The sequence below is a fragment of the Oryctolagus cuniculus genome, chromosome 1, assembly GCF_051225735.1.
Source record: "Oryctolagus cuniculus isolate XC-2025 breed Fujian yellow rabbit chromosome 1, ASM5122573v1, whole genome shotgun sequence".
Classification (NCBI taxonomy): Eukaryota; Metazoa; Chordata; class Mammalia; order Lagomorpha; family Leporidae; genus Oryctolagus; species Oryctolagus cuniculus.
In genome coordinates, this window is record NC_142867.1 from 159,735,134 (window position 1) to 159,753,998 (window position 18,865).

Consider the following 18,865-nt stretch of genomic DNA (forward strand, 5'->3'; position numbering starts at 1 on the left):
TCCAAGCACTGATTTTTACCTGATTTCTCCATTTCTATTTGTAAATCCACCATCCTTCCAGTTATCCAGGCTCAAAGCCACATCAAATTCTTCCTCCCTTTGTCCATGCAAAGTCTTGCTAATTCTGGGAATTTTTTGCTTCAAAGGTATCTTTCCCTCACTGTTCTGCACTATTTGACCTTCAGAGGTTTTTTATTTGCTACTTTGCAGTACCTTCTTAACACACACACTCCTGTCCATCTTCCATCTTCAGTTAGAGGAGTCTTACTAATGCCAAACTCTGATTAAGACACTCTTCTACCTGCAAAATGCTTTAGGACTTTCAATATAGACAGGACTGCATAGAATATAATTCTCTTCTCCTAGAAAGCTGTGTATGAAGGGCTGGTGCTGTGGTACAGCAGGTTAAGCCACCAACTACAAAGCTGGCATCCCATATGAGCGCTGGTTCAAGTCCCAAACCAATTCCCTGCTAATGCACCTGGGGAAGCAGAAAATGGCTCATGTACTTGGACCCCTGCCACCCATGTGGGAGATCTTAATGGAGTTCCAGGCTCCTGCCTTTGGCCTGGCCCAGCCCCAGCTATTGCCATCATTTGGGGAGTGAGCCAGCGAATGCAGGATCTTTCTCTGTCTCTCCCCTTCTTGTTAACTCTGCCTTCAAATAAATAAAATAAATATTAAAAAATTTTAAGTAAAAGGGAAGAAACCAAACAAGAAAATTGCAATTTTGATGAAACTAGGGAATACATTTCAAAATATGCATATAGAAAGCAGGCGTGGTGGGGAGAGAGGAACCAGCTCTAGAGCCCTCAGAGAGAACACTGCCAGGCGAGAGGAACACCCTCCGACACAAAGTTCTCTCCTTTGTCTGGAACAGCGTGAGCAAGAGCAGATGTGAGCAGGGTCTTTAGCGACCCTGCCATGGTGCACAGAAACAAAGGTGGCATACACAGAGAATCACGCAGGAAGCCGTGCTGCAGGAGGGAGTCTGGCTTTGTCGTAGTTTAGATGAAAGTCTGCCAGTTGTGAATACTAACTAGCCTCAAATGCTACCCTGGGCCCATTCCATCCCAACTCATTCAATGATAAATAATCAAAAAAAGCAATTAGCATAGGCTGCACACAGAGAAATCCAAAGAAAAATTAACAAAAGAGCAAACTGTATTAACTGAAGAATAATATTTTGATAAAAATGCTTCTGGGGAACAGATGAATGCTGGATGCAGTGGTCTCCCCTGGTCCACAGGAGATACGTTCCAAGACCCCCCAGTGGGTGCCTGAGACTGAATTTAGTATCAACCCCTCCTCATGGACTATCTTTTCTCCCGTACACACACAACCTATGATGAAGTTTAATTGATCAATTAGGCATGATAAGAGATTGACAACTAATAAGATGGAACAGTTATAACAACATACTGTAATACAGGTTACATGGAAGTGAACTGCCTTTCTCAGAATATCTTACCATACTGCCCCTGCCCTTCCTGTTGGGGTGATGTGGAGGATGACAGGCAGTGAGGTGAAGGAACAAATATTACCCACTGTGGCTGTGACTTTTATAGTTTGAGGTACAACAGCAAACCTAACATGATTTTCCTCTTCTTTCTTTACAATCTCTTACTGTAGATCTTGACAACCTCAGTGTATAACTTTCTTTTACTTTTCTTATTAACAACAGTCACCTTTTCACTTAAGAAAAAAAAAAGCATAAGCATTTCATGGTTTCACCTTGGTGTACACAAATTTCTAGCATCACTACTCTGTGCTTTGGGTTCATTATTAAGTAAAAAATAAGAATTAATTTTTGAACACAAGCACTGCAATGCCATAACTAATGTGGCCTAGAGGTGTACAGACAGTATAGAGAAGCTGGACCAAAGGATGATTGACACCTCGACAGGACAGAGCAGGACAGTGTGAGATGTTATCAGCCTGCTCAGAAAACTCCTGAATGGCTTATTTCTCAGAAAACTTCTGAATGGTTTATTTCTCGAATTTTCTATTTAATATTTCTGGACAGTGGTTGACCCCAGTTAAATGAAACTGCAGAAAGTGAAATTACAGATAAGGGGGGACAGCTATAAACATTTTTCCTGAAATTTTAGAATGTGAAATTTCTATGAAGCACTGTTCTATGAAAAAAATACTTAAAAGTTGGAATACCTGAAAGTGAAGTAAGAATAGGTGAGGAGCAAGAGGAAATAAAATGCGTATAGCACTCAGGAATGAAGTGTGTGTACGGGGAGGGCAAGTGTGTGTGGGGAGGGCATGAAATCATCACAGAACTGCAGATGAAATGAGAAATGGAACAAGAGCTAACATACAATGTCAGAAGCCCAATGTCGGATTCAGAGGATAGAAATGAGGAATGTGAACAAAAAATGGAATAAAATGGAAATAAAGAGTTAACTGAGATCAAAGAGAAATAAAATAGCAGAAAATTAATATATAATATCAGTATAATTGATTACCCCAAAGAAAAGAAGCAAAATAATGGATCAGAACATTTTTAAATGTAACACATAACTTTAAAATATAATTTAGCATTGTTTTCATTATTTTTTAAACTTGATCTAGGTATTGAAAAGGCCATATATGCCAGGAAAAACCAACACAGGATCAAAAGTGTCAATTCATATTCTAGTGAAGTTATTGAACTTCAAAGAAAAATAAATGAGCCTTTGGTCCACTAAGCAAAAGGATTAAATCTCTTAACAGTAGGAAAACCAAGCAAGCATAAGACCTTTTGGCAATAACATTCAACGCTAAGAGGTAATAGAGCAACAGATGTTACACTGAGCAAATGTCATTCAATTATAAAGACTACTGAAAAAAAGAACAGTTTGAAGCAATCTATAACTCTGGCATTATTTTTCTAATACATTCTTCTCAAGAAAACTACTACAAAACAATTCAACCTACTAACCAAAAAATACTTGGACACACTCTGGCAAAAGGAATAAGTGAGACCATTCATCCTAGAATCTCATAGAACAAAAAGAAATACAAAAAAATGGTGGTTAGAGTAGCACAAAGAAATTCCATATTATCATAACAATGCAGAAATAGTAAAACAACAAAGTAAATTGAGAGGAAGAGGAAAGAATAAGGAGAGAGAATTGGTAGTCTTTTGCCTCATTATGTTTTTACTTGCTATAATCAGGAATACAAGCATAATTTAAGACTGGCAATTCAAATACTAATAATAGAAATATAAATATTTTAATAACACAAATTAAAACACCAAAAATATCATCTTATGTTCTCTAAAATTGAGTGGTGGAGGAGAGGAAAGGGAGAAAGTATACATAGAATAATTGCATCATCACTCACTGTTGAAAACCAATGAATGCTGTACAAAAAGGCATAATGAGGGGCCTCTCTCCAGAATAACTGCATCAGAAGTAGTGTTGAAAGATCAGGTGAATCATATGCATATCAACTTTAGAGAATGCTGCTATCTGTCACAACCAATCTGTTAAAAAAATTTTTTTAAAAGATTTATGTATTTATTTGAAAGGTAGTATTACAGAGAGAGAGAAAGGTCTTCCACCCTCTAGTTCACTCCCCAAATGGCCACAATGGCTAGGTTTGTGCCATGCCAAAGCCAGGAACCAGGAACTTCTTCCAGGTCTCCCGCATGGGTGCAGGGGCCCAGGAACTTGGGCCATCTTCCACTGCTTTCCCAGGCACATTAGCAGGAAGCTGGATTGGAAGTGGAGCAGCTGGGACTTGAAATAACACCTATATGGGATGCCAGCTGTGTAGGACATGGCTTAACCCACTGCACCACAGAGCCCCCCCAATGCTTGCATTTTACTTTCACTCCTCCTCTTTATTTATTGTCTTTTTACTATAGTATTTTTCAGAGCTCTGTATCCATTTCCTATTGCCACTGTAATAGATGACCATAAACTTAATGGCTAAAAACAATAATATTTTATTTTCATAATTCTTGTGGTCAGAAGTCTAAAGCTAAGGTGTCAGCAGGGCTGGGTTCTCCGTGGAGGCTTCAGAGAAAATCATTTCTGTGCTTTCTCAGTGTCCAGAGCTGCCTGCTTTCCTTGGCTCATGGGACCTTCCTTGCATCAACCCAACGCCTTGTTTCACTGTCACACCTCCTCCTACTACATTGGTCCCTCCTCTCCCTTTTGAAAGAACTCTTGTTATTATGTTGCCACACATGGGCCACCAGATAATCCAGGACAATCCATCTCAAAATCCTTACATCAATCACATCTGCAAAGTCCTTTATGTCATGTAAAGCAACATATTCATTGGTTCCCTGGCTTAGGACTTGGACATCTTTGGGTTATCATCATTCAGCCTACTATACACTCCATGTGTTCAAATCTCCAGTATCCTTCCCCACTTGGTCAAATCCTAATTCCTTCTCAAAGTTACCCTGATTCAGTTTGCAAGATGGTGCTCTGGACTTCATATTTGCACAGCTTTTCTTGTACTTACCACTTTGTTCTTTGAAATCTAGTGATTGTATTATTCTCCTAGCTCTCTCTCTAGCCCTCATACCTCCACTTTACTTGAGGGAACAGGTTGAAGACATTCTTCTAACCCAATACTCACCCAAGCCTCCTCAATAACTTCTAAATTGCCAAATCCAAATCCCACTTTTAAATCCATTTATTCACTCAACAAATACTTATTGAACAACTTGATATGGTTTGAATGTTTGCTCTCTCCTTTCCAAAACTCATGAGTTGAGATCTTAAACCCCAAGGTGATGATGGTTTTAGGAAGTGGGACTTCTGGAGGCAATTAGGTCGTGGGAGCAGAGACACATGGATGGGATTAGTGCCAAGAGACCAGAGATTCATTCTTTGCCCTTTTTCACTGTGTGAGGACACAACAAGAAGAAGCCATCCATGAAGCAGAAAGCAGGTCCTAACCAGACACCAAATCTGCTGTCACCTTGACCTTGAACTCTGTGGGCTCCAGAATAATTTATGTTGTTTTGTTGCAGCATCCCAAATAGTCTAAGGCACATCTTTTATGCACCAAATCCTGCCCTGTCCTGAAAGAATATCACAATGGGTATAGTGGAATAAATCCCTAACCTGTAGGGTTCCCACTTCCACTGGGGGAGGTGGGAGTGCAGGAATGGATGAATGATGCTCCAGAGGTGCAGGAATGACTACAGTTGTTGAAAAGGAAGGTCAATCTTTCTCACCCTCTTTGCATCTTTGACTTACTGATCACTCTCACTTTCTTCAAAATCTCTCTTCACACAGTCTAGGACACCATGCAGTCTGGGTTCTCTTCCCTTTCTCTACTTTTTTGTGGTTCTTTTCTAATGATTTGTTTTACTTTCATACCTTTTCCATTTGGGTGGTGTTCAGTCACCCATGCTTTGCCCTATTTTTGCTGTTACTTTCATGCTACTGTTTCCCATATCGCCCTGTCTGCAAACCTGACTGCTCCCCCATGCAGACTTTCATAAGCAATGATCTCTAGACATTGCCACCTGAGTACACTGTGGGCATCCCAAGCTCCTTCTACTCACGAATGAAACTTTGCTGCCCTGCAAAGCATGTATACACCTCACATGGCTAGTCTCATGGTCGTTACATAAGTGCGTCCCAAACTGGAAACTAGGGCATCATGGATTCTCTCTTGCTCCCCATTTTAAATATTTCACCGAGACTAGCAGTTTCTCTAAATACCCCTACATCTCAGTGTTTGTTATTCCTTTCCTAGAATATTGCAAAACTTGCCTAACTACTCTTTTTCCATCCAGTCGAAGGCCCCCCACAATCCATCCTCCACACTGTGATACCAAAGTGATATTTCTAAAATACAGATCTGACTGCACTGTTTTTAGTATCAGGTCTCAGTGCTTCTATGCCTTCTGGATAAAGGGGAAATGGCTGCATCATTTACAAGCCCTCTAGTGCTAGTTCCATCTTTCCCTGCTTCTAACTCAGTGCCCTAAGCATATAGATCCAGCGTCTCTCCAAGGATTTTTCCAAATGCACTACGTTATTTGGTTCTCCCAATCTGCATACACTATTCCCTTTGCTAGACTGCTTCTTCATCTCATTTGCCTAGTGAACTAATCCCTTAAAACCCCATGTGATCACACGCACTTACATCTTCCCTGAGCCCCTGAAGGAAGAGAAAAATCCTAAAACCATAATTTTTACATCTTCTTCCTGTTTGTATTTACTGACACATCACAGACTTTGAACTTGATCTTCCCTCTTGCTGGAATATTTTCTTCCAGTTCTTCACACAGTGGCTTTTTCCAATCATTTAGGTCTCAGTTCAGATGTTACTCCCACACAGGCCTCCTAAGCACTCCTCCTGACACAGTAGCCCCAGTGCCACTCTGCTCACCATCTTTACCATCCTGATGCTGGCATTCTAAAGGGCCTTCCTCAGAGTTTCCAAGATCCCACCATGGATCATAAATGTGGATCTGAAAGGATTCCAGACCCATTAAATCCTGGAGGGCATTTTCCAAACCTCTGGACCCACATGAGGTCAGATGCCCTAAAGAACGCCCATCCGCGTTCTTAATGAGGTCACTCATTGGCTCTATTTCCATTCCTCACCATGAGCACAGCCCAGCCAGGCAGTTGCTCCAGCTGGTGGCACCACAGCTCTGTCATGGGCATATGCAAGACAGAGCAGCCATACTGGTGCTGCTAGGTTTACTTCTTTGTATAGACACAGATTCACCAGCCTCTGGGGGGGGGCACTGTGCTATATAGCACTTCCACAGACTCAAAGCACACTGGTGATCAGTGCACCTCTTTCCTCAATGCTGTCCCAACACCAGTAGAGCACAGGCTCATTGAAGATGGAAGCTTCCAATGTCTTGTTTTCCAGGGGATGTTCAATGCCAGAACAATCCCAGGAACAGAAATTTCTGATAAATATGCTGAGCTGGTAACCGAATCACTGCCTGAGTCACTGTGTTTAACAACAGATGTCTTTCCTCTAGACTGTGAGTTCTCAAGACAAAGCTTTCTACTCAACCGCCCTGGTCCTCAAATGGGATAGTGCCTGCCACATGAGAAGACAAGAAATCAGTAGCTTTGAATGCACAAATGAATGCAGAAATGGAGGAAAGAGTTAATGAATACACACACCATCTGCACTACAAGTTCTTAATATTGTCTTCATGTTAGAATCATCCAGAGGGATTTTTTAAAAACTGCAATGCCCAGGACCAATTAAGCTAGAATCTCACAGGATGTGTCCCAAACATGAATCTATTTAACTTTTAAGCAATTCCAGGCACAGTTTCAAAGAGGGTGGCCAGTCATCCAGGTTTGCTCCAGGTTTAGGCATCTATCCACATACAGGACTTGGAGCACTAAAACTGCAATTTCACTGGACAAACCAGGAAGCTTTGGGGCTGGTGTTGTGGCGTAGCAGATACAGCTGCTGCTTGTGACATCAGCATCCCATATGGATGTCAACCATGTCCTGTCTGCTCCATTTCCAATATAGCTCCCTGCTAATGGCCTGGGAAAATCAGTGGAAGATGGCCCAAGTGTTTGGGCCCCAGCCACCCACAGGTAACACTTGGATGAAGGTTCCTGCTTTGGCCTGGCCTAGCCCTGGCAATTGTGGCCACCTGGAGAGTGAACCAGCAGATGGAAGGTCTTTCTTTCTCTCTGTCTCTCGCTCTCTCTCTGTAACTCCAACTTCCAAATAAATAAATTAATCTTCAAAAAAAAATCAGGAAGGTTGGTCCCACAGCTTGACAACCCTGGATCCAAACTGTCACCCAGGACAAAACTTGAGTGATGGATTTCAATTTTTGAAAAGTCAAAATTCATTGGCTTCATGTTCTCACTTGACACCTATCTAATTACATTCAGGCATGAAGCTCACCTTGACCTCAATCACTGCTCCCTGCTCTGTGTTCTTGTTCAAGTGTGTGCTGCTATTACTGCCATGGGTGATGAACAAATTTCTGACACAAATGGCAAAGGAAAGGATCAAACCATTACATCAAGAATCAACAGACCAGCTCTGAAGAAGCCAACGAAAGCATAAAATGTGACGTTTCCAAATGCAATCCTAAAGAGCCTTCATGATTTCTCTCTCTCAATTGATGCCTGTACATCAGGACACGTCCCTATTTACTTGTTCTGCCAGTTTCCCTGAAATGAGTTTGCAATCCCTGCAGCCACATGAGAATATAAAAATTTTCTTAAGGGAAAACTCCCTGTGTAAGTGGAATTAGTATTCATCATCTCAAAATACTGACCATTTACCACAAGCACCTGGTTTAGACAAAACACATCAATGTGGGACACCAGAATCAGAAATGCTCTTCTAGCTAGGAAGGAAAATAAGCCCATAACTCTGCAGGGTTTTACATAAAGCAGGATCCCAGGTCAGCAGCAGCAGCACTGGGCACTTATTAGAAATGCAGAGTCCCAGGCCTGACCCCAGAACTCTTAGAATAGAATGTCTGCACGTGGAACCTAAGAGTATGTATTTTTAAAAGTTCTCCACTTGCTGCAGACTTTATGACAGAGGGGACTAAGCCTACCGCATGGGAAGCCTGTATCCTGTAGCTGGGTGCTGGTTCCAGTTCCAGCTTCTCCACACTTCCATTTCAGCTTGCTACTAAACACCTAGAAGGCTATAAATAATGGCCCAAGTGCTTGGGTTGCTGTCATCCACTTGGGAGACTCAGATTGAGTTTCTGGCTTCTGACTCTGGCCTGGACCAGCCCTGGCTGTAGCAAACATTTGGAAAGTGAACCAATAGACAGAATCAATCAATCAATCAATCAATCTATCTCCTCTGTCTCTCTCTCTTTCTCTCTCTCTCTCTCCACTGTCTCTGCCTTTCCAAATGTATAAATATATAATATAAGTTCTCCATGGTATACTTACTCGGGCTCAAATTTGAGAAGTGTTCATCTAGCAAACATCTTGCCTAATTCCTAACATCAGCATCTCAGAGCCCCAAGAGAAGAGGCAAGAATAAGCAGGAGAGGAGGCAAGTGTTCAGTTGTTCCCAGCCTGGGCAGCCTATGGGAGACACCTGCGGAGCTTCACATACTGTCCATGCTGAGATGCCACTGCAAGCCAGGTCATGTCACTGGAATGGGGTGAAACCGGAGCACGGGGATGGTGGTTAAGCTCCCAAGGTGATTCCAAGGTGCAGTGAAGCCTGAGAGTCGCTGATGTAGTTTAATCACCAGGGACCCTGATCACACCTCATTGCTTGTGACCTGCCCAGTGGATACATGGACTCTCCCTGCTCCTTTCACAAACATCAGATGCAGAAAGGACAGAAGGAAGGAAGAGCTCACTGGGCTTTACCCTCACCTCTGACATGGCAAACACTTGCTCCATTTACCCTGTTAGCAGTGGCTGGACCTCGGTTCCCTGCAGCCCGTCTGGCCCCCAGTCTCTTCTTCTGTCTGATGCACCCAAGAAGACCCAGTTCTCAGGGGTAGTGAGTTCATTACCTTTGACAACATGTGAAGGTGCCTGATCTTTGCCTAGCACAGCAGATCTGAGCAAGGGAAGGGCATTTGTTCCTCCATCCTTTCCCTGCTGGTGGGACTCCCAGCAATGGGCAGCAGGGGGAGGCCTTTCCTTGCTGTGCCAAGGGTGTGGCTGAGCTGTGAAGAACCTGTCCACATGTGACCTCACTTCTTTGACCTCATTTCAGTCTCACAACATCTCAACTAGGTCAACAGGACAATTTTTATTGTCCACATTTCATAGACAAAAAAACAGTAGCATTGAGAAATGCAGTCTTGCAGAATCACAGAAGAGTAGACTAGGATCCCCTGACTGTAGACCAGGGCTCCCCCTGCCTACGCATCACCTCCGCTCACTGCCTCACATACAGCTGCTTGCTGGGATGCATCCAGAGCAGCTCAGACCCAGTAGCCCTTCCTGCAGTGACAGAAGTGGTCTATTCCTGGGATCTACAGCTGTCAACTACATGTGCTACTGAGCACTTGAAATGTGGCTAGTGTGATAAACGAAGCAAAGTTCTCCTTTGATTTCATTTTAATAAACAGCCACATAGGAACAGCCCTGAACTAGAGGGGAAGTCTGGAGAAAAATGGGCAATCACTCCAGTGGTTTCTATCCACAAAAGTCAAAGTAAACATTAGCCACTTGCATGCCTTTCTCTTAAGAATACTCACTTTCAGGAGAGGGCAAAGATGGCCCTCCATTTGATGAGGAACCCTTCCCCTGGCTAAATACAATCCTGATGATGCCCTGACAACAGGTGCAAACTATGGTGGAGAGCAGTCTTCTCAAACCTTAATGTGCACACAGGCATCAGGGATCTTGTTAAAATACAGATGCTGGGCCAACGCCATGGCTCACTAGGCTAATCCTCTGCCTGTGGCACCAGCACCCCGGGTTCTAGTCCCGGTTGGGGCGCCAGATTCTGTCGCGGTTGCCCCTCTTCCAGTCCAGCTCTCTGCTGTGGCCTGGGAGTGCAGTGGAGGATGGCCCAGGTCCTTGGGACCTGCACCCGCATGGGAGACCAGGAGGAAGCACCTGGCTCCTGGCTTTGGATTGACGCAGCACGCCGGCTGCAATGCGCCGGCCGTAGTGGCCACTTGGGGGGTGAACCAACGGAAAAAGGAAGACCTTTCTCTCTGTCTCTCTGTCTCTCTCACTGTCTAACTCTGCCTGTCAAATATATATATACATATATATATACATATATATAGATGCTGCCCTCCTGCATCTGGCCTCGGGCTTGAGGTTTGCATTTCTAACAAATGTCCAAGGATGCTTTTGCCGCTGCTGCTACTCAAGGGCCACCCTTGGGCCACCCAGGCTGCAAGGCAGAGCCTCTGGGCAGGCTGATCCTGCCTTCCTCTGTGTCTAGGGGCATTTGACAAGGTCTGGTGACATTTCTGATTGTCATGACTGGGAGGATGGGGGTGCAAGGTGCTACTGGCATCTACTTGGTTGAGTCCAGGGATGCTATTAAATAATCTACAGTGAACACAACAACCCCAAGTGTCCATAGTGCTGAGTCTGAGAAGCCGCACTGGAGACGAGTGGGCTGTCCAGGAAGGGCGATGCGGTGGGTGTGTCTGTTTAGCCTAATAACTGATCACTGTCTTCTCTCCCCCTCTTTTCTCCACTTGTCTACACACAGGAGCCAATGCCTCCGCCCCAGACCAACTGAGCTTAGCTTTAGCCTGGAACAGAGTGGACATCGCCCGCAGCCAGATCTTTATTTATGGGCAACAGTGGCCGGTAGAGTATATGTCGTCGCCCCAGAAAAGCCCATTTGCTTGGGCCAGGGTATTTGTTTAAGGAGCCTCTGAGAGGGGCTCTGGTATCTACTGCCTTTTCCGTAGGATGGAAAATGTTCCTTCCTAGCATCATCCCTGGCATGCACGCCCTTCTCAAATCTGGGGAAATGCTGCCACCTGGTGGAAATAACAACCGTGGACAACCCCAAACATGTCCATCTTTATGAATGACCTGTGATTGATACTGTCAGCTGCCAAAGATTACAATGCTTTTTAATATTCTGGAAATACATATATGACAAAGTTTAATTAAAATTAAGTAAGATGTGTACTTATTTTGTTTCTTATGGTTTTTGAGAAGGGGGCAAGATGAAGAGGTTGCTGCTGCCAGGTGGTGGCACTGCATGCTGGTTTATGGCTGGGAATTAGCAGGCCTCCGTAGGCAGGTGCCATCTGGTCCTGGTGCCTGAGCACAGGACCTCCCTGGTCCCAAAGAACAACACAGGGGACCAGAGCTTTACGTAACTGTACTTGGTTTATTTCCCTCAATCGACTACCAAAAATAAAGACCTGGGAAACTGGCCCTTGTGCGGGATGCACATGCCCCTACAGGAGGCAGCCCAAAGCCTGAAATTAGATTTCCGTGCCTGGAATCACAGCACTCAAGATCAGGGCTTTTTTAACTCTTTCTTTCCCCCAGAGGGCTTCTGCCTGGTATTGAGCACCTATCTTCACTTAGTGCCAGGGGACTGCTAGGTGCAGAGATGCGTGGAGGCGTCTGGACATCGGGGAAGCTTATGAAAGGATGTAAATCAAAATCTGAGCCAGTGGCAAATCCAGACAGTGGGTTTCTGGGCTGTTCTGTTTTTAGTTAAGTGACGTCCCCTCGCCTCCATCTTGCCCATTTCTACACGGAGATCTGGTATCTCTATGGGTCCTTGCATCCTTTGACTTGGGTCTGTCTTCCCCAATCAGCCAGAGACCTCATTCAGAGATGACCAAATGAGGACATTATGGTCCCAACTCAGGCACGTCCCTGGCATTGGGGGAAGTTTGGTTAGAAAATTGGAAGGGAAAGAATCTTATAAATGCTTATACTTTCTTAGGATCCAAAACAAGAGAGAGACTCAGGGAAGAAAGAGCTTTTGGAATTAGAAATCTTTGAGTTCTATGCAGAGACAGTTCCCCAAACACAAGAGAGGTTAGAGCTGTCCTAAACTGGAGCTATCAGCAACCTCGTCAGCAGTCTTGGATGTACTGAAGGTTTACCAGTTGTCAAAAGGCACCTTTTTTTTTTTTTTTTTTTTTTTTTTTTTAAGTTATTCAAAGAACTGCATCTCTAGGCCCTGGGGCAGACTAACTCAGTGACTTGATTTACAGGTGGGGTCTCTGGAGCAAGCCATGTTGGATGCCCTAGTTCTGGACAGAGTGGATTTTGTGAAATTGCTCATAGAGAATGGAGTAAGCATGCATCGTTTTCTCACCATCTCCAGACTAGAGGAATTGTACAATACGGTAGGGCCAAGCTAAGGCACTTTTTATTTTCTCTGTTTTTCTGTTTTATCTTCTGCCCCACACATGCCTTGTGATTCGCTGCCCCTCTTCCCTCCCAAGTGCATGGATCACTCGTCACAAACACTCCCTCAGAACCACGTAGCCAGCAAACGCCAAGTGCCCAGGGTCCCACTTGTTATAACTGCTCAGTTGTCACCACCTAAGGGAAAAACTCCGTGACCAGCTTGGGGCACTCCTGTCAGATTCTGACACAAGACCACCAGGCTCTGGAAGTTTGTGCTGTAAACCCAGAGGGAGTTTGAGGCAAACCTGCACAGGAAAGTGGCTTAACTCCATCCATGCAAGTGGCTGATGATCCACTTTGCGCCTTTTTGTTATCCTGAGAGCTAAGACATTCACTCTTCTTCTGAGAGAGTGGAATAAGATGGAAAATAGCTCTTGTCTGGAATCATACAAAAACAATTCTTTTAGATTTGTTTAATTATGTAATGATTTGTTCATTCATTCACTCGAATGTGAAAGAGTAATTATAGAAAACTACTGAGGTTTTTGAGAGCACTCAGCAAGTGCATTGGCTCTGAGCTGACACTTGCTGAAATCCAGTGACATTCAAGGAGCAGATACTGTGTTTCCACATGGTGCAGACAAAGAACGTGAAGCTATCATATTACATTTGTTCAGCTAAAACCAAGTATCCAGGATGGGGTAATGTAGGAGAGTACTTTAAGAAGTTCATGGAAGATGGAGTTAAAAGATAAGTTCAGGGCTGAGCATTTGGCCTAGCAGTTAAAGATGCCTGCATCCCATGTCAGACAGCCTGGGTTTGATTCACAGTTCCCGCTCTGGACTTCTTCCTGCTAATGCAGACCCTGGAAGACAGCAGACAATGGCTCAAGTGCTTGAGCTTCTGCCACTCATGTGGGAGAAATAAATCAAGTTCCAGCTCCCAGTCCTGGCTGTTAGGCAGTTGGAGAGTAAGGCAGTAGATGGTAGCTATGTCTGTCTCTATGTATGTCCATCTGTCTCTCTCTCTCTCTACATATATATATATATATATACTTTATATATATAATATATATGTAATATATATGTCTCTCAAGTTAATTTTTTAAAAAGCTTATTTTGGTGAAGAAAACTGTGCAATTTTTCCATGAACTTTCTGAAGTACCCTCCTAAAAACAGCAGAAATCTATTTTTCACAGTTGTGACATCAGGGTCCAATCTCCAGAAGCTGGAGGGTGGTGCCTGTGAGGGCGTCCAAAAGGATGCCTTGTTGCTGCACCCTCTGGAAGAACAAAACGCTGCATCCCCACATGGTGGGCAGGAGGGACAGGAGTGGAGAGGACCACCTGTTATCTCATGATGTCCATTCTCCATCTGCCTGAATCCCATGGGCAGGAAAGGAGCACCCAGGACCTAATCTCCTCCAAATGGCCCCACCTCTTGATATTCTTGTATTGGAGGTTGTTTCAACATGGATTTTGTAGGGGACACAAACATTCAAACCATAGAAGGGGCTGGTTTATTCAAGGCAACAAACTCCTGAGAACAGAAAGCAACCATGGCTACACGCAAGGGATTCTGTTTCCTCTCAACTAACACGGTGTCTCTGGGCCACCACCCAGAACACCAAGGGGCTGCAGCTTGCTGACCTGTCCCCATCCACCATTAGGTGACACCCCCTCCCCACCGGCTCCACTGCAGTCCCACTGGACGAAGGAGAAAAGAGGTTAGCAGAGCAGCTCCAGGTTTCTGGTTGCTTGGCAGATTTTCCTTCGCAGATTTTCAGGAAGAATAATGGGGTGCTCCCTTTAAAGTACATAAGTCAGCCTTGAATGGCTGTGTATCAATTACTCCGAAGATTGAAAAGAGAGGAAAGAAGTAGGCAAGTTCTAGATGAAGAAAGGCCAGTAAGACTTCATCACTCCAACCAAGAGGTGGTATTAGGAAGGATGGTGGGACAGTGAATGGTCCCAGCAATGATAAAAGCTGATGATCGGCCAGCACCGCGGCTCACTAGGCTAATCCTCCACCTGCGGCACCGGCATCCCATATAGGCGCCGGGTTCTAGTCCTGGTTGGGGTGCCAGATTCTGTCCTGGTTGCTCCTCTTCCAGTCTAGCTCTCTGCTGTGGCCCGGGAAGGCAGTGGAGGATGGCCCGAGTGCTTGGGCCCTGCACCCACATGGGAGACCAGGAGGAGGCCCCTGGCTCTTGGCTTCGCATCAGCACAGCGCGCTGGCTGTAGCAGCCATTTGGGGAGTGAACCAACGGAAGGAAGACCTTTCTCTCTCTCTCTCTCTCTCTCTCTCTCACTCACTCTCTAACTCTGCCTGTCAAAAATAAAATAAAATTAAAAAAAGCTGATGATCGCTGAGTGCTAAACATGGTTTCAACAGCTTTGTCAACATCACATCACATAATCTTTACAGCAATCCTTATCTAGTAAATCGGTATGCATGGCTACACCTTACAGGTGATAGAATAGTGTCATAGTTAAGTACTGTAGTTTGCCTGTGTCGGCTCAGAGCCTCAGCCGTGGAGCCAGGCTTGGAGCCTGGCACTCTGCCTCCTGGGTCTGCATGTTCAGTTGCCGAACAGTAGAGCCGTCGCTTAGTGGAAGAGGGCTCTGCTGACAGCACCCACATGGACGGGCAGGATGTCAAGGCAAGGCCCCGGGGCTGCCTCAAGACTGGCAGGTGCTACGACAGTGCCTTAGGACATCTCATTACTGTTTCAGGTCCTCCAATAAGATCACCAGATTGAGCAAGTCAATTATGGGATGTCCAGTAAAACTTGAATTTCAAATAACCAGCAAACAATTGCTTAGAATAAGCATGCACATAGTTCTAAAAGCTTAGAGGAAAACGGAATTAAAAGATATGCTTTTTTCAGCATAAGAATTTTTAAAATTCAGGCAGATTTTTTTCCTAGTGCACATTTCTCATGAACTTTTTAAAGATCCTATATTTGTGTGATTTCAAAATATTTTTGAACTAAAATAAATTTCTCCTTTAATTCCATTTTTTCCATGAGCTATCTGGGGTACCACTGTATACCCCAAATAGTGTGTGGCCTGGGATTCCAGCTTCCTGGTGGTGCACACCCTGGGAGGCAATAGATGACAGCTCAAGTACTTGGGTCCCTGCCACCCATACTGGAGAACCAGGCTGAATACCTGGCTCCTAGCATTGGCCTGGCCCAGTCCTGGCTGCTGTAGGAATTTGAAAAGGAAGTCAGCAGGTGCAAAATCTCTGATTTCATGTGTGTGCACGTATGTGCGTGTGCACACCCCTTCTGCCCTTCAAGTAAGTAAAACAAATACAAATTAAAAGGGGTCTTCATTGTTATCTGAAATGCAACTTCAACTGGATATCCTATATTTAGCCTTGCTTTTCCTAAGACAATAGAATAACTCATTTCACTGTATTCATAACTCCTGAAAACATAAATCTTCTCCCCAAGTATTTCTTTTGCCCAACCTGTGACTTTGTCTTTAAACCAGGTCTCAGCAAACTATCACCCAAAGGACAAATCCCCCCACTGCCTGTTTCTATAGGATCTATAAACTAAGGATGGTTTCTTACACATTTTTTCCCACAATGAACTCAATCAAAAAGTAAAATGACATTCTGTGATATATTAAAATTATATGAAATTTGACTTTGTGTCAATAAAGTTTTATTAAAACACAGCCAAGCTCTTCATTTACATATGATCTATGGCTGCTTTCACACTAGAAGAGTGGAGTTGAACAGTTTTGATAAAGGCTTATAGATCACAAACCCTAAAATATTTACTATCTGGCCTGGAACAGAAAAAGTGAGATTTCTCATTCGTCTTGAGTAACACAGGAGCTGCAACGGCAGCGTGCCCAAGTTACCTCCAGTGTGGAAAAACAGTGGCCCCTCTGCCTCCACCTGTACAGCTCCTCCCGCGATAGCTGGGGCCCCCTGTTAGCAGCATGCTGACCTGCCCTCCCTCACGAAGTGCAGACCTACAGTGCAAAAACCTGCCCGTGGCTTTGTTTAGAAACAAGCAAACAAACAGATCCAACTGAGCAACCAGGACAAGGGCCATCTTAGGGAGCTGCCTCTCCAGCCAGAACCCTTCCGTCCAGTCCCTTTGTGCCTTGCCGGTGAGAGCCCAGGGCCAGCAAAACTATTTGATTCTTCTTTGTTATTTTCAGAGACATGGGCCCTCAAACACATTGTACCACTTGGTCAGGGATGTCAAAAAGGTAAGAACCCTCCCGCCTGCCGGTCGGAGGCTGTGTCTTGACTGCTTCCCGTGACGGATAGTGCCTCTGTTTTGCATGAGCCGCCCGCGCGCCCCCGTCCCCGCCAGACCCCGCATTTTTGAACAGCGTGCGTGTGTGTCTATCTTCTAACACCAATGCCTCTGCTTCCGACGCAGCTCTGGTTTTACCTCCAGTCGCCGTGGTTTCTGATGCTTTTGTTGGACTTAATGCTTTTAGATGGTGGAACTCTAGGCTCTCCTTGTGCCAAGTGGATTTATGCCATTGCCTGTGCTGTATGCCCCTCACTGTTTGGGGAGCCAGTTTCCAGCTAACTGGCCATGAGAGGTATCGTCCTTTGCTAGCTCCTGATACAACGGCACTTCTAGCATTATACAAAGGGTAGGAAGCATAGCTCCAGTTTCAAAGGAACAGGGACTAAAACACACGAATGCATCCCATTCGGGGAAAACTTTATTTTCTCCAGAATACTTTGCATTCATCATCTTATTTAATGAGAGGAAAAAATCTTGTTGGGATGGATCAAGGATTATTCCTCCCAGTTAGAAATGAGGAGTCCAAAATATAAGAAGGTAAGAACCGTACTAGGTGGTTAATGAAGAGCTAGGATTAGGTCCTTTGATTAATAATAATTAATATAAAATAATAATAACCATTATGATTTAGGGATGACCAGGTATATAGCACTGATACAATCTATCATCTTAACACATATAATATTCACAATAATTCTATAAAGTAGAGTTGTTACTTCATTATATAATATTCCCCTTGAAAGTTGAGAGGAATGAAGCGTGGGAGGTTGTGTTTAAACTTAGCAAAAGTCTTGTCCTTTCACCTCTGCCTCCCTCAGGGGTCACTCGGGTTCTGAACCCTTGAATGTACCCCATAAATTGGTTTTAAGTTGCAAAAGATAAAATAGATGGTGGCACGTGCCCACCTCACACACACGCATGCACCACATAGGTGTGTGTGCCCACCATCACCACTCTGTTACAGTTCTTCACCCAAGCCCACTGGACATAGTGAAAACTACAAAGTGAGGCCAAACACTCCTCCATCTCACAGGAGGTCATTGGCTAGAACTGACTTGTAGGAGCCCTGAAGTCTGTTTAAATTTTCCTTCAAAAGGTGGGGGGGGGGGGGGGGGGGGAATGTCACTACTGACCTGCTGGATCTTTGCTAATAATGAGTAGAGGGCATTAAAAAGAAAAAAAGAAAAAAAAAAAAAGAGCAAATTCTTTCATCCGGCCCTTGCAAACTTTCCTCTGAGCTTCCTGCAACATTAACGGGGAATAGGTCGTCTGGGTGAGTGAAGGAAGCCTGTAGTTCTTCCATTCCAAAGCCACGGAAACAGACACTGTGCAATCCGTACTCCCAATTCAACAACTTTTAATAAGAGCACACCTTCCCTTGGTCTGCCACAGTAGTATGTCTGCCTTCAACAAACCCCTCTCTCTCTTTCCTTCAGCCCTTTTAGTTTGAATTTATCCTGGCCTCAAATTAACTGGAAACTACACAAAAGATGTAGATTAGAAGTGGGCACATCCAAGGTGTATTCTATGCCAAGATGCTGTTGTCCACACTGAACAGAATGTTTTGAGTTTGTCTGAAATAAGGAAAACTCTATCACCCTCTGCCCCTTGCCTTAAGCCAGTAAGTGTCCGGGTAGATTGTGAGACTTTCAAGAGACAGCTGTGCCTTTGTTCCTCAATCCCAGCCATCAACCAACCCACGCCTACAAACAGTCACACATCCACTTCCACCGCCCCGTCTCTTGGCAGCAATGTCAGGCCTGATTGGCAAAAGGGATTTCTGCAGATAGATTTCACTGAGTGTGAATGACCAAAATCTCTTC

General features: G+C 44.4%; 1 protein-coding gene and 1 long non-coding RNA gene across 33 annotated transcripts in view; one reads left to right on the forward strand and one right to left on the reverse strand.

The window, feature by feature from the left end:
• Positions 1 to 18,865, forward strand: part of TRPM3 (transient receptor potential cation channel subfamily M member 3) — a 1,000,643-nt gene that overhangs the window by 869,198 nt on the left and 112,580 nt on the right. For 21 of the 28 annotated variants that reach the window (XM_070050833.2, XM_070050835.2, XM_051858588.3 and 18 more), the window contains 3 exons: positions 11,137 to 11,237; positions 12,617 to 12,751; positions 16,939 to 16,989. In XM_070050833.2, coding sequence (XP_069906934.1) covers positions 11,137 to 11,237; positions 12,617 to 12,751; positions 16,939 to 16,989 — 287 coding nt within the window. The remainder of the gene's footprint in view (positions 1 to 11,136; positions 11,238 to 12,616; positions 12,752 to 16,938; positions 16,990 to 18,865) is intronic. The other 7 variants (XM_089336758.1, XM_089336764.1, XM_089336759.1 and 4 more) reach the window with 1 other exon arrangement.
• Positions 1 to 18,865, reverse strand: part of LOC149128715 (uncharacterized) — a 135,884-nt gene that overhangs the window by 112,870 nt on the left and 4,149 nt on the right. The gene's annotated exons all lie outside the window — the stretch shown is intronic.